Raw genomic sequence first — 15,256 nt, 5'->3', positions numbered from 1 at the left:
CGTACTTTCTATAGTACTAATATTATAATAGAGTTTTTTAAACTAAGTAAGAAGAAGTTAAATATTAGCTAAATTCTATATCTTAATTTAATTAAGCTTAATAAGAGCGTAATTAAGTATAATAGTATTAGGCACTTTATTATTAGTAGTAATAGTAATAAAAGTATTACGTAGATTAAAAAACTTATTAGTAGTAAGTTTTTTCTAAATCTAAAGCTTAACTATAGTATAGAGAAAAGTAGTAGTAGAGTAGAAAGTTTTATTAAACTTTTTTTAGTTCTCTAGCTAAGTCTAGTAAATAGTAAGTTAGTTAGTAGCGTTATTTAGTAAGTATAATATAGTAATTTATAAAATAATATTACTATTAAAATAAAAATAAGTAGATTACTAAGACCTAGAAGTAGTAAAGATTAGAAGTTTAGACTTAAGAAAGAGAGTAACCTAACTATTATAAATATTAAAATAACTATTAAAAAAAGTAAGCTCTTTAAAAGCTTTAAACTACTTATTATAGTTATTAAGTTTATTAAGCTTTTTAAAGTTCTTACTAAAAATAGTAGTAACACTATAAAGAGTAGTTATATTTAATAAAGAGTAAGAGATATTTATAAGATAGTATAGTTAAAAGTATAGATAATAATATAGTTAAGCGCTATATAGTTAGTAAAAAGTAATATAGGTAGCTAAGTTACGCTTAGAAGCGTTAATAGGCTTATAACCTATAAAATAGAGAAAAGTATATAATATATTAATATTCTATGTAGAGGGAGGAACCTCTAGTATATATAGTAGAGAGGTAACGCTAGTAAGTAAATGTATAGTGAATAGGTGGATCACGTGTATGGATGCCTAACCAACATCTTCGGACCGTCGCGCATGCCATGAGAGCTGCTGTTTCGTCTGGCTTGGCTTGCAAGACGCTGGCGACGATGGAGTTTTGAGTCGTTTGCCAAAGAAGCTACCTGGGACGGCGATCTCCCGTGCATAATCGGCAGGCCCGCAGAGGGCATGTATCACGGACGCCTGTCACGCCCATGCCACAGCTCGCCCAAGCCAGCTTGCGCGTCGTCCCACCCAAGGCTTGCGATAATGGCTTTTACAAACGAGGGCGTGGGCTGCCAATGAGGCGACGGCGTCATAGCGGGGCTGAAATCTGCTGAACGACCCCTCCAAAACCTTGCTGGACTCTTAAGCTCTGGAACACCCCACCCAAACAAAACAACACCGACACTTGATCTTACACATACAACTAGTAAGTCGAATTTTCTGCCGGCAGCCTCTCCGCGGCCGGACTCTGCTGCCCGCGCATCCGGCCTGCTTCTATATCTCCTGCCCTGCACGTCTGCGGCTCCCCAGCACCCCAATTGACTCTCCCAACAGCAATCCTTCACCATGACCATCACCAAGATCCACGCCCGCTCCGTCTACGACTCTCGGGTACGTCGTGCACCAGCAACGCATCTCCCACCCCGGAGCTTCACGGCTAACCCGCTCTAGGGTAACCCGACCGTCGAGGTCGACATTGTCACCGAGACCGGCCTTCACCGCGCCATCGTCCCCTCCGGCGCCTCCACTGGCTCCCACGAGGCCTGCGAACTCCGCGATGGAGACAAGTCCAAGTGGGGCGGCAAGGGTGTCACCAAGGCCGTCGCCAACGTCAACGACACCATTGCCCCTGCCCTGATCAAGGAGAAGCTCGACGTCAAGGACCAGTCCGCTGTAGACGCGTTCCTCAACAAGCTCGATGGCACAACAAACAAGACCAACCTGGGCGCCAACGCCATCCTCGGTGTCTCAATGGCCATCGCAAAGGCCGCTGCCGCCGAGAAGGGTGTCCCCCTCTACGCACACATCTCCGACCTGGCTGGCACCAAGAAGCCCTATGTCCTCCCCGTACCCTGTAGGCAATCCCTATCGAGCAATGCAGTCACTGCGTACTGACTGTGCAGTCCAAAACGTCCTCAACGGTGGCTCGCACGCCGGTGGCCGTCTTGCTTTCCAAGAGTTCATGATCGTTCCCTGGTAACTTCATACCCGTGCAGCCCGTGGAACTCGGCACTAACAGCTCCCAGTGAAGCCCCCACCTTCTCCGAGGCGATGCGCCAAGGAGCCGAAGTCTACCAGAAGCTCAAGGCTCTCGCCAAGAAGACGTACGGACAGTCCGCTGGAAACGTCGGTGACGAGGGCGGTGTCGCCCCAGACATCCAAACCGCTGAGGAGGCTCTCGACCTCATCACCAAGGCCATCGAGGAGGCTGGCTACACTGGCAAGATCAAGATTGCTATGGATGTTGCGTCCAGCGAGTTCTACAAGGCCGACGAGAAGAAGTACGACCTCGACTTCAAGAACCCCGACAGCGACAAGAGCAAGTGGCTCACATACGAGCAACTCGCCGAGATGTACAAGTCTCTGGCCGAGAAGTACCCTATCGTTAGCATCGAGGACCCCTTCGCTGAGGACGACTGGGAGGCCTGGTCCTACTTCTTCAAGACCTACGATGGCCAGATTGTTGGTGACGACTTGACCGTGACCAACCCCGAGTTCATCAAGAAGGCCATCGAGCTCAAGTCTTGCAATGCTCTTCTCCTCAAGGTCAACCAGATTGGTACTATCACCGAGGCCATCCAGGCTGCCAAGGACGCTTTCGGTGCCGGTTGGGGTGTCATGGTTTCTCACCGCTCCGGAGAGACCGAGGATGTCACCATTGCCGATATCGTTGTCGGTCTACGATCTGGTCAGATCAAGACTGGTGCGCCAGCCCGATCTGAGCGTCTCGCCAAGCTTAACCAGATCCTCCGTATCGAGGAGGAACTCGGTGACAACGCCGTCTATGCCGGCAACAACTTCAGGACTGCCGTGAACTTGTAAGCGACTGGTCTGCAGAGTCCGGTAGTGCTAGGGTCATGGGATGATGCGACGATAATGAAGTTCAGAGCGAACGGAAATATGTACACGAAATGCAACAATATATCCTACACAACACATGTCCGCTCCCCAATCAGGTATTGCAACCTGACGCATATGTTGACTTGACATTTTCTCATCTCCCGTAACATCATCTCTCTGATCCCGAAGTTGCTATTGCAGAACCTCCTTGCGTTTACTTAGCAGCTGAATCACCCGAGGACGTTTTTGTTCTGACTCATGCACTGTAGATCACCTCGGGGAGACATGTATTCAACGCAAAGTACTCAACGCTGTACTCACTCTGACATGACGGTTTCCGTGACGTTGCTACAGCATGTGAACTACCCGCCTTCTGGACAAAATAAGCGCGGACGTAGAGAGGTCGGTGCGTATGAGAACCCATCGTCTGTAGCCTTTCTTCTCGGCCCTGTTAGTAAAAGTAGACACAATCCCTTACAAGTCCGACGAAGCCCAAGCTACACCTCATCGATCCGCCCCACTGTCACTACCAATATTGACGTTTCTTCGGAGTATCTCCGACAAGCCCAGGAGCCAGCACCTCTCGGTTTTGCCTGTCGAGCTGCTCCTTATCTGCGATTGAGTAGAGTGTTCGGTCTAGAGTTGCTGTGCTTATTCAAAGTCAAGGGTTTTCATGTGGACCCTACCGAGCACTGCCTTCCTGCTGTCATCGTAACTACAAAGACGCTTTACTTTGGTCTGCCTGAAAGTAATGGAAAGATCGACATCGGCTTCTCCAGGCAGCATCATAGTGTGGGGTATCTATCAATTCTAACGAAGGCTATAAACTTGATGAATAGAGAATATACCAAGATGAATGGAACAGACGGCCAATGATGTGTTATGACCGAGTAACGTTCAGTGAGCTCGTTGCACGACGACTGAGGTGAAGAGTAAGACTGAGGAAGTACAATTGGTCGATTTACTACCGTCCAGGCCGTCTGTTACTGCTCATACGCATTGCCGTCTTACTTGCATCACCCACGTATGTGTTGTCCCCATCCCAATTCCAGCATCTACCTCGATATACCGTTCTATTCCCACAGGCCCAGGGCCATCCCCGGCCCACCAACTACCTCACACTGCTCCCTACTCTCACACATAGGGCCAGCCCCGTTTCTCGCACTATACGCACAGCAAATCCAATCCCCACCACAATAATTCGGGACCCAGAAGCCTGTGGCATTGCAGTACCGGAATCGATCACCGAAATGGTGACATTGAGCCACGCCGGGCAGGCACATGGGGTCAATCTGCCATAGCGCTGTTGTGGACGCTGGTGCCGGAGACGTGGCGGTCGCGTCGGTTGGAGCAACGAATGTAGATGTGTCCATCGCGACTGTTGTTGTTATCGTTGGTATGGTGCAGGCGGATTGCAGGACTGCGGAAGCGGTGTTGAGTGGTAATAGGAGGAGAAGGAGCAGATTGGCCGAGAGTTGATGAGATGGCATTGGGAGAGACATGATCTTGACTTGTTGATTTGAGGGTGGAGACATCGTATAAACTGATGCGTGGGCCGGATGCTTTTGAAGAGTCCTTCAGCTGCTCATGAGTCTGAACTAGTGGTATGTGAGGGGTACAGTGCTCGAAAAGAGCGCATACTCAGGCTATTTGATTAGGCCGTGATGGTGTGATATCACATCTTTGAACAAGGTGCCGAACTGTAGGCACCTTGAAATGGTGTACATGTATGACCCTGTCCCATGCATCAATGATACACGACCACTCAAGTACCGCGATGCTCATATCTAGGCAGTTGGAAACTACCATCGAGGACACCATATAGTATGGACTGCCAGCTGATAGACGGGTGGCAAAGTACTTTGGTACTCATTGTAGTGTTGGTGTGCGTTTGCTACGAACGGCGTGAAATCGAATGGTACAAGGACGATGTCACTGGAGCTGACTGTCTGCCTGTTGATCAGACTGCGCTTCTTCCGGCATCCCGCCATCACACATGTGCACTGAAGGTTTGTACAGTCCTAGCTGATAGATGGAAACTCGTTGAGCATGCCGATGATCAAGCTTGCAACACGCCGGCTTCGCGATGCTCTGCGTACCCTCTCACAAAGTCAATTGAGCAGGTATTCGGCCAAATCTCGGTATTGGTAGGTGTGAATCGAGCCGCGAACGACCTCATGCCCTGGCCTAGAGACGGTCCGGAACTCGGCACGTTGGCGGCCCGGGCTGTACAAGCCATCGATACCCCGAGCAGACACTACAGCGCACGCCGTAAGATAGATCTGTTCTGGGCTCTCTGTGAGCTTCACAATAGCCATGTTCGGAGCCTGAGACGCGGTGCAACGTAAGAAGCGCAAGGGATATGCAGGAGCTGCTCAGGGTCTGTCAAAGCCTAGGCTTGTCATCGTTGCCGTCTGACATTAGTTGGCCGAATGAGACGCACCGCCGCCCTCAGCTCGCCGTGCTTGCTTTATGTCCTGAGCGGCGGCGTAGCACGAAGCATCTTGTTCTGGAGCGGGCCGGAGCCGTTTCACCATGTTGCAGGCTGATGCGTCGTAGTTCAGAGTAAGAACATTTGATTTTTTTGAGAGCTCGCGCGTTAAGCCCGTAATGCTGTCTACATGTCAGCTGTCGATGCAAGCTTCCTAAGGAGCACGGTCGTGCGGCTTTTGATATCGACGAGGCAGACCAGGTACCCGATATGGGTAGGCCCAGACCGTTGCCAAGGATTCTAGAGATGGGCGCAATGTATAGACAGCAGACATGGATGTCCATGCCGTCATCTTCGCGGAGTAGATTCCCGAGAGATCGAGAGTCTTCGTTGGTACAAGGTGTGTTGTGAACGCCTCTGCTGAACATCTGGAGCAATATAGAAACAAATGTGCAGCAAAGGCTTGGAGTAGGCAGACCTTGGGCTGGCCAATGGTCTGGACAGCTCGACGGCTCCGCGGGTAGAGCTTCTAGCGCGGCATGTCAGATGCGTACCATGGTTCATATGCTCTTGACCTCGCCAGCTGTGATGAACCAATAGATGATAGCGTCGCTCAATCAGTGGTGTCAAGACGTCTGCTTAGAGGTCTGATTGGCAAGCGCATTATCTCGACCCGGTGAGTGGGTCGTGGGTGCAGCAAGATCTTGAGGAGTCGTCGTAAAATTTCGACGATGTTCGCCTCACGATCTAGATGCTACCGCCGGCCGGCCGTCGCTTGAAGAATGCCTCTCCACTATCGCAGTTGCGGTGAGAACCAAGACGCCGACGTTTACTGGAAAAGTCCTAGCAACGTGATGTAGCGGGTACTGGCAGCTTTCATGGTTTGTGGCTGCTCCTTCTGCAGCCCTGGAGTGGTCCGGTGCAGCTAGCGCCGGAAAATTGGATAGCCGCATGCCAGGCGTCGCACATGTCCACAGCACTCGTTGGATGGCAGCTTGGTAGCGACGAGTGTTCACGGGTAATGGTGGTGTAGGTGAGGCCAAAAGGGAAGATAAAAGAAAGAAGGGCATGAATGCTGACATGGCCTGAGCCCCAGCTAGAGAAGCTGATCAGCACACGGTGCACATCATTACTCGCATGGGAGGACGCCGTTCACGATGTCGTGTCGATCATGTTCTGATTAGTTGATGCATGCTTGGTGCGACGGGTTCCCAAACAGGAGCCCACCCACGGGTCTGGAGAAGTCACGACGTGAAGCAGACACCATGTAACGTTACTCTGACCTCAGGCCTCTCGAGGGCCTTTGGACGTTGGCGGAAGTCGAGCCAGCAGACGGAAGCTGTGAAGTGAATACGGACAGCGGAAGGGCAGCGGCTGATTCGTCAGACAAAGATGGTTTGTCCCTAGCGCAGGGAATAAGGGTAGCAAAAGGCCGAGCATGCAGCCTGAGGCCTGGGCTTGAGAGATGACACGTTACTGTTTGCTCGAGGGCCGAGAGTCTGGGCGACATGCAGAGGGGCGGCGTCACAGAGTGAAGCAGAGGCCGCAGCAACGGTGTCGAAAAAGAGGGCAATGTCGGGCCAGGCGACTGGTGGGCGGGTGTCGGAGCTGCGTGAGGGCAGAGATGGACGACGCGAGCACGAGCAGACAGCTGGGCAGCAGAACAAAGGGCGCTAGCTTCCGTTTCGGCCGATCGTCGATCTGGCGCCATCAAGCGGCGGCGCTAAGCCCGGTGCGGCGCTGTCCATCTGCAAACACTGTGCTGCACGACGGCAGTGCGGCTTCATGGGGAATGCGAGGGCAGCAAACGGGCGCGGTGCGCTGCGTGGGAGCGGGAGCCGCTGACGTCAGGCTGGACCAAGGCTGGAGGGCGCCGACGTGGGTGGGCGCCGCGGCGTGGCAGCTGTTGAGCAGCAGACAGGCAGCCTCGGGGCGCCACAATAAAGCATGCTGGCCATGGACTTGCGGATGGGCAAAAAGAAAAGACGACGGCGAAAGGGTAATGTGCATGTTGGGGCGGGCGACTGTAATCGTCATGGCGTAGGGCCAGGCGTGAGCGTCGGCGGCGACTGTGCGGGCGAGGTTCCAAGGTTTGCATAGGGGCCGAAGCGGAAGGGGCTACTGGGGTAGCGCTGGGAATCGTGCAGGAGCGACCGGCAGCCGAGCGCGTCTAGACTGTTCCAGCAGGCGCGGCCCACCGAGCGTGCTGACCAAAGCCGCCAGGGTCCCTCGACGCTCAAACTCTGCCCCAGCGTCCAAGGCCAGCTCGCAGCACGGCGAGCCTCACGGCGAGACAGCAGCAGCGGTCGGGGCCCGCTGTCCTCTTGAAGCGCGCCAGGCAGCCAGCAGAGCCACCACCAAAACGAGCGGCGGGCCTGGAGGGTGAGGGTGCAAGGTGCCAGGCGCGAGGTGCAAGGACGCGCAAAGCCACGGCTCCGGGACAGGTTCTAGATCGTCCACCAGCCCTTGTGTGCGACTCTAGCAAAAGACCAACCATATCGCTGACTGCCCGCCGTGCCTGCCATTCCTCGCATTCCTTCTCTCAGTCCCGCACATCACGCCTTCCTCGCCCTTCCCACCCACGTTACTAATCCGCTTCTGCATGTGTTTCCGCCTGCCTTGGTCGCCTCTGCATATCCTCCCTCCAGCTGCCCACCTCGTCTGACCCAGACCCCTGTGCCCATCCTGGACCCCCGTGCCGACTGCCCGCATGGAAGTCTGAACGATGGAGGGACCTACTACCATCCCACCTGATATAATCGAGCGTCAGTCGCTCTGCTTCTCCCGCCCCATGCCTGGCATGGTCGTACAGCAAGGCGAGAACGGCTTCAGAGAGGGACTGTCCCAGCTCTACGTGCCGGCAGAGAGCAACGCCGCCGAGCAGCTCGTCAAACTCAAGGATGCCCTCCGCAAGGCTGATACCGACAGCTTCTGGATCCAGCTCACCCAAGGCCTGGCCAAGATTGCCGACGCCCAGTACGCTTTCGTCTCCAAGCGCATCCTCGTCGACGACAAGAATGTTGCCGTCGAACTGCCACCCATCGGCGAGCCTGGAGCCTGCCTTATGGGCGAGGCTTTCTACATCAACGACGACCATGGCAACGGACCCGGCCACCTGAGAAACTTCAAGTACCATGCCTACCAGTGTCCGTGTGCCTACATGAAGCACGACAAAGTCTTCATAATCCCCGAAAGACTAAACGACTTTATTCTCGACAATCCAAACGACCTCATCATCCCGGGCGAGGCCTACCTCGGAATCCCCTTGTTTGCGGAAGGAAAGTGCTTCGCCCACTTTGGTGTCATGTGGGGTAAAGAGGGGGCTGCTCGGCGCGTGTTGAGCTGGGGATTTCTTGAGATGCTGTTCCATAGCCTGGAAGACATGATCCTAGAGCGCGTCTTGGAAGGCAACGATTTTGCAGAGGCTGCTGAACCAATCCGAGCTCAGATACCCAGGATCGTGCCCCACAGAGCCGTCTCAGTTGCCCAGTCATTGAAGCCTTACGCCCGGAGTCTATCCCATGAGTTGAGGACGCCGATGCAGGGTGTCGTTGGTATGCTAGACGTCATGATGGCAAACGTAAAAGAAGCATCAGAATCCCTGCAACTTGAATCGCGGACCCGTGAGATACTCGACACACTCAGGGAGAACATTGAGGCGGTCCAAGGTGTGTAACAATCCTGCAAAACCACTGCTTGATCCTCCTGGGAAACACCAATCCAGCATCGAGTCTTGAACAGAGCCATGCTAACTACGTATTAGACAGCTCAAGACGCGCAGTCGAAGCAGCCGACAATGTTGTCCACGCCTATGATATGAACATGGGCGTACCAGAGACCCCACTTTCGCCACTAGACAAGACGCCCGACCAGTGGAACACCTTCTGGCGCGAGATGCGGCCGGATCTGATGATTACCGGCAACGACATGCGCGCTCCGCTACGCGGCATCAAAAGAAGACGACACGAAGTTTCCTGGGCAGACCATGCTAACAAGACACGCGTGGTCAAGAGTGCCCGCCAACGAGTTCGAGACACCTTTTCAGAGGAGCCTCCCATGCGCGGCACCAAGTCCTGTCCTCCAGACGCAAGCGCTCTGGAACTGGACCGACTAGACCACACCTGCTCACACGGAACATCGTTGGGCAAGTGTGACTCCACCACCTCGCCAATCTTCGCATCCGAACACTCCAAGGTCCCTGGACTGCGACACACCAACCTGCGAGAAGTCCTTCAGTACGTCATCAACGATGCGCTCAAAGTAGGAGGACGACCGGATTCCGCCATCGCCGAGGCCACGGACACGGGAGAGCGCATTGAAGTTCGGACGCGTAGCTCGAATGGAGAGGCACACACCAAATGGATCGAGTGGACTGTTTCCGCCGATGTGCCAGAGACAATCGTCATTGACGAACGGGACCTTGCTAAGATGGTCTCTTGCCTTGCTCTCAACGCTATCAAGTTTACACAGGACGGATCCATCACACTCCAAGCGACACTCAGCGCAAAAGGTCGCTACATTGTCATCAACATCAAGGACACGGGCTCCGGCATCCCAGCGGCGTTTCTGCCTAACCTGTTCAAGCCGTTTTCAAGAGAAGACGACTCCATGACACGGCAGAGTGAGGGGCTGGGCCTTGGTCTCATGGTCGCGAAGGGTATTGCGAGGAAGCTCGGTGGCGATCTCTTCTGCCTGCGTTCGCATGTGTCGGGACCCGGAAGAGGATCAGAATTTGAGATGCGAGTCCCGCTTACCCCAGGCGAAATATGCAGTCGCCCTGCAACACCATTTGGGTCCCCCACCCTGTCCATCAAGTCTCGCATGTCTATCGATCCCGAGGTACCTCGTCTGGACCTTGGCCGGGGCCCAGTCACCCCTCCGCTGAGTTCTGATGCATTCAGACACGAGCGGGAACGTCGGCCACCAATCACACCTGTCATCACCGCCCCCTCTGCAAGATCGCCAGATGACATTGGCCTTGCTACTCCCCGCCGCACTTCATCGCCCCCACGACAACACTCTACTCGCGCTCTATCTCTGGAGCGGGACGTCGTGCCAACCGATCTCGGCGAACAGCTGCCCCTCAACATTCTGGTCGTGGATGACAACGCTATCAACCGACGCGTCTTGGTGAGCATGCTCGGCAGGCTGGGCTACAAGAACATTACCACGGCATTCAACGGTAACGACGCCGTCGAAACGGTTCGTCGCAATGCGCTCGCGCCGGCTTCTGAAGCATTTGATGTCGTCCTCATGGATCTGTGGATGCCGCTGCTGGACGGCTTCCAAGCTACCGAGGTGATTCTGAAGATGCCCGAGCTCGTGCGAAAGCCGACCATCCTGGCCGTCAGCGCCGACATTACGGATGCCGCTCTGGACAAAGCAGTCAAGAGCGGGATGAAGGGCTTTGTCACCAAACCCTTCATCACCCGAGACATTGCCCGATTGATTCGGACATACTGCGCAAGCCAATGAGCTTGCACTTTCTACTTCTCCCACGGCGCTATGGCTGCCTGGGTTTATTCACGATACATAGATTATAGTCGTACACGATACAGGTGGTGATGCTAGAGAGCGGGCATGACTGGATCGGACTGGGTACATGATGATGACGATAGCATTTGACCGGGCCTTTGAAGGCTTTTTGCGGCGTTTAGCGAGCGGGATACCTTTGGTAGGCCATAATACCCTTTGATGAATTGTGCATGTTGGGACGACCTGGAACATGGGCTGCAGTAGCATACGCGGGCTACTATACAACGAAACGTTTACCATATGATTCGACTCGTTGCTTCCTTTGCGAGTGACACTGCAGTGCTGGCAACGTGAGCTCTGATAAGACGCGGATTGCCGAGCTCGACCCGCAGGCACGGCAGTCTTGCCCCGGTGAGCTGCAGTCATGATGTCCAAGGTGGGGAGCTCGAGCCGCGGGGCATGGCCGAACATGGCACCTGGCCTCGGAATCTGGCCGCGCCCCAAGCCTTGCAGAGTCGCTGCGAACGGCGACTCTCACCAGCCACATTCCGCTCGAGGTGCAGTCGGACGGGTGCGCGAATGGCAACGAGGTGCGCGAAACGTGTTGGCGGGCGAAGGGTGGCTGGAGCGGCTGCAAGCGGACTAGTGCTGTGGCGCATGCGGGTCGATTTTAGAGGACAGATTTCTTGGGACGCGCCGAAGTCGAGACAAGAGCTGTTGCGCCGCCAGTACAGCCGTTGCTGCCGTGGACAATCGCAGAACCTTCCATCCTCTTCTCCTGTGACGCTGCTTGTGCCAGGAAACACGGTCCCTCCCTTGCCGCTCCCAGTACTAAGGCGGACGTTGTCCCAGTGCATCTCAACGTCATAGGCAAAGACCACACACTTCGCGAGCCGAACTATCTCTGCGACCACCACCACCACCGCGCCACGCGGACCATCCAACAGCGAGAGCACCGAGAGACGCAGACGCGGCACCGAGAGCAGTGGGCATGGAGAATGCGTACACCAAGACGCCTGCCGAGGCGCTGAGGCAGTTCCAGGTCGAGGAGCAACAGGGCCTCAGCGCCCAGCAGGTGCAGAGCGCACGGGAGAAGCATGGCAAGAACGGTATGTCAGCGCCGTCGCAGAGGCCGCCCACCACTAACACGCGGGACAGCGCTGCCAGAAGACCCGCCGACACCCATCTGGGAGCTCATCCTGGAGCAGTTCAAGGACCAGCTGGTCATCATCTTGCTAGGCTCGGCAGCAGTGTCGTTCGTACTTGCCCTCTTTGAAGAGGACGAAGGCTGGACCGCTTTCGTCGACCCGGCAGTCGTACGTACTAGACCAGACTCTGCCTGCACTGCGCTGACAGGCCCCATAGATTCTCACCATCCTCGTCCTCAACGCCGTCGTCGGAGTATCGCAGGAAACCAGCGCCGAAAAGGCCATTGCGGCTCTGCAAGAATACTCCGCCAACGAAGCCAAGGTCGTGCGCGACGGCCACGTCAAACGCGTCAAGGCCGACGAGCTGGTCCCTGGAGATGTCATCTCCGTTACAATCGGCGACAGGATACCCGCCGACTGCAGGATCTTGTCTATCCAGAGCAACAGCTTCAACATCGACCAGTCCATCTTGACCGGAGAGAGCGAGAGCGTGTCCAAGGACACCCGGGCCGTCAAAGATGAGAGCGCCGTCAAGCAGGACCAAGTCAACATGCTCTTCTCGGGTACCACGGTCGTCACGGGCCATGCGACTGCGCTGGTCGTCCTGACAGGCGCCAACACCGCAATTGGAGACATCCATGAGAGCATCACGGCACAGATCTCGCAGCCCACACCCCTCAAGGAGAAGCTCAACGACTTCGGCGACCAGCTCGCAAAGGTCATCACGGCCATCTGCATCCTCGTCTGGCTCATCAACATCCGCAACTTCAACGACCCCTCGCATGGCAGCTTCACCAAGGGCGCCATTTACTACCTCAAGATTGCCGTCTCGCTCGGTGTCGCCGCCATCCCCGAGGGTCTGGCCGTCGTCATCACAACCTGCTTGGCCCTGGGCACGCGCAAGATGGCTGCGAGGAACGCCGTCGTGCGGAGCTTGCCTTCTGTCGAGACTCTCGGCAGCTGCAGCGTCATCTGCTCCGACAAGACTGGCACCCTCACCACCAACCAGATGAGCGTCAACAAGATGGTCTTCCTCAACGAACAGGGCAGCGGCCTTGAAGAGTTTGACGTCCAAGGTACTAGCTTTGCGCCCGAGGGCCAGATCTCACTTCGTGGCAATCCTCTCGAGAACCTCGCGGCGCAATCCGACACTGTCCGCCAGATCTGTGAAGTCACGGCGCTTTGCAACGATGCCGCCCTTGCCTACGACTCCAAGAATGGCACGTATAACCTCGTCGGTGAGCCTACTGAGGGTGCCCTTCGTGTCCTAGTAGAAAAGGTTGGCACTCCCGACATTGCCCACAATGCCACGCGCGCCAGCACCTCGCCTGAAGGACGCCTCGATTTCGCCACCAAGCACTACGAGAGCCAGTATTCCCGCCTAGCAACCTACGAATTCTCCCGCGACCGTAAGAGCATGTCTGTCCTTGTAAAGAAGGGCAACTCGCAGAAGCTTCTCGTAAAGGGCGCCCCCGAGTCAATTCTTGATCGTTGCACCAATGTCGTCGTTGGCAAGAACGGCAAGAAGATACCAATGAGCAAGCAACTGGCCAGTCTTATCAACAAGGAGATTGTCGAGTACGGCAATCGCGGTCTGCGTGTCATTGCTGTGGCGTCTGTTGAAGACGTTGAATCGAACCCGCTTCTGGCGAAGGCGAAGACCACCAAGGAGTACACTCAGCTAGAGCAGAAGATGACTCTCATCGGTCTCGTCGGCATGTTGGATCCTCCTCGTCCTGAAGTCCGCGCCTCCATCGCAAAGTGCCGCTCTGCTGGTATCCGCGTCGTGGTCATCACTGGGGACAACCAAAACACTGCCGAGTCCATCTGCCGTCAGATTGGCGTCTTCGGACCCAACGAGGATCTTACTGGCAAGTCTTTTACTGGTCGCCAATTCGATGATCTCTCCGAATCTGAAAAGATGGAAGCCGCTAAGCACGCAAGCCTCTTCTCCCGCACTGAGCCAACGCACAAGTCCAAACTCGTCGACCTCCTTCAGCAAGCCGGTGAGGTGGTCGCTATGACTGGTGACGGTGTGAACGATGCTCCCGCACTCAAGAAAGCTGACATTGGTGTTGCCATGGGCTCCGGAACCGACGTAGCCAAGCTCGCCGCTGATATGGTCCTTGTAGATGACAACTTCGCTACCATCGAAGGCGCCGTCGAAGAAGGCCGCTCTATCTACAACAACACTCAGCAGTTCATTCGCTACCTCATTTCGTCCAACATTGGAGAAGTCGTGTCGATCTTCCTGACTGCCGCTATGGGTATGCCTGAAGCTTTGATTCCTGTCCAACTCCTCTGGGTCAATCTCGTTACCGACGGTCTCCCCGCCACCGCTCTCTCCTTCAACCCTCCGGACCACGATGTGATGAAGCGCCAGCCCCGTAAGCGCGACGAGCCTCTCATCAGCGGCTGGTTGTTCTTCCGTTACATGGTTATTGGTACCTATGTCGGTGCCGCAACTGTCGGTGGCTATGCGTGGTGGTTCATGTTCAATAGCGACGGTCCTCAAATCTCGTTCTACCAGCTCCGCCACTTCCACCGCTGCTCTACCCAGTTCCCTGAGATCGGCTGCGAAATGTTTAGCAACTCGTCTGCCCAGGCTGCGTCAACCGTCAGCTTGAGCATCTTGGTCGTAATCGAGATGCTCAATGCCATGAACGCTTTGAGCAGCTCAGAGAGTCTGCTGACACTGCCGCTCTGGGAAAATATGATGCTCGTCTATGCCATCTGTTTGAGCATGGCCTTGCACTTTGCTCTCCTCTACATTCCGTTCTTGCAGGGACTCTTCAGTGTCATCCCGCTAGACGGCAACGAGTGGAAGGCGGTCATGGCCATTAGTGCGCCTATCATGTAAGCCATCCTCACAGTCTGTTAGAATCAACGAAAGAGCAAGGCTAACATGAAACCAGCATCATCGACGAAGGTCTCAAATTCCTCGAGCGCAAGTTCTTTATCCAAAAGGGTAACGAGAAGTTGGAGCTTGTCGAACAGCAAAACGGCCGGGCGAAGAAGGACTAGGTGTCTTCTTCCTCTTCTTCCTCTTCTTCTCCCTCTCACTCGCTGAGACGGGTCAGTGGACGGTCACATCTCCGCTCTGATCTGGTCAAGGAACGCGTAATATAGTCACTCTGCATATAGAAGCAAGAAATTGGGGAGTAGGTGTTTTAAGAGATAGCGAGGAAGGGATGTTTTGATACCTCTTGCATGAGACTAGGAGTTTTTGCTTCGTTCAATGACGAGTGGTAGACGTAGATGCGAACAGTATGAATAGAGCAACAGTCACGCCACAGCGAAGCGAGTATACGTGCCT

General features: G+C 54.6%; 3 protein-coding genes across 3 annotated transcripts; all 3 read left to right on the top strand.

Moving 5' to 3' along the window:
* Positions 1–1,392: 1,392 nt before the first annotated feature.
* On the top strand, positions 1,393–2,868 carry J4E84_003823 (uncharacterized protein; the record flags this gene model as incomplete). The annotated part of the gene is made up of 4 exons (XM_049386432.1): positions 1,393–1,437; positions 1,498–1,900; positions 1,950–2,022; positions 2,073–2,868. The coding sequence occupies 4 exons, from the start codon at positions 1,393–1,395 to the stop codon at positions 2,866–2,868; spliced, it is 1,317 nt and encodes a 438-aa protein (XP_049246281.1).
* Positions 2,869–8,042: 5,174 nt separating this feature from the next.
* J4E84_003822 (uncharacterized protein) lies at positions 8,043–10,792 on the top strand (the record flags this gene model as incomplete). Its single annotated transcript, XM_049386431.1, has 2 exons — positions 8,043–8,985; positions 9,081–10,792. 2 exons carry the CDS (start codon positions 8,043–8,045, stop codon positions 10,790–10,792), a joined length of 2,655 nt encoding a protein of 884 aa, XP_049246280.1.
* Positions 10,793–11,783: 991 nt separating this feature from the next.
* On the top strand, positions 11,784–14,964 carry J4E84_003821 (uncharacterized protein; the record flags this gene model as incomplete). The annotated part of the gene is made up of 4 exons (XM_049386430.1): positions 11,784–11,901; positions 11,951–12,108; positions 12,158–14,796; positions 14,856–14,964. The coding sequence occupies 4 exons, from the start codon at positions 11,784–11,786 to the stop codon at positions 14,962–14,964; spliced, it is 3,024 nt and encodes a 1,007-aa protein (XP_049246279.1).
* Positions 14,965–15,256: the final 292 nt, after the last annotated feature.

The sequence above is a fragment of the Alternaria hordeiaustralica genome, assembly GCF_023758085.1.
Source record: "Alternaria hordeiaustralica strain BMP 2776 chromosome Unknown scaffold_5, whole genome shotgun sequence".
NCBI classification, from domain to species: Eukaryota; Fungi; Ascomycota; class Dothideomycetes; order Pleosporales; family Pleosporaceae; genus Alternaria; species Alternaria hordeiaustralica.
The sequence above is the reverse complement of the archived record's forward strand: the minus strand, read 5'-3'. Positions and strand labels throughout refer to the sequence as shown.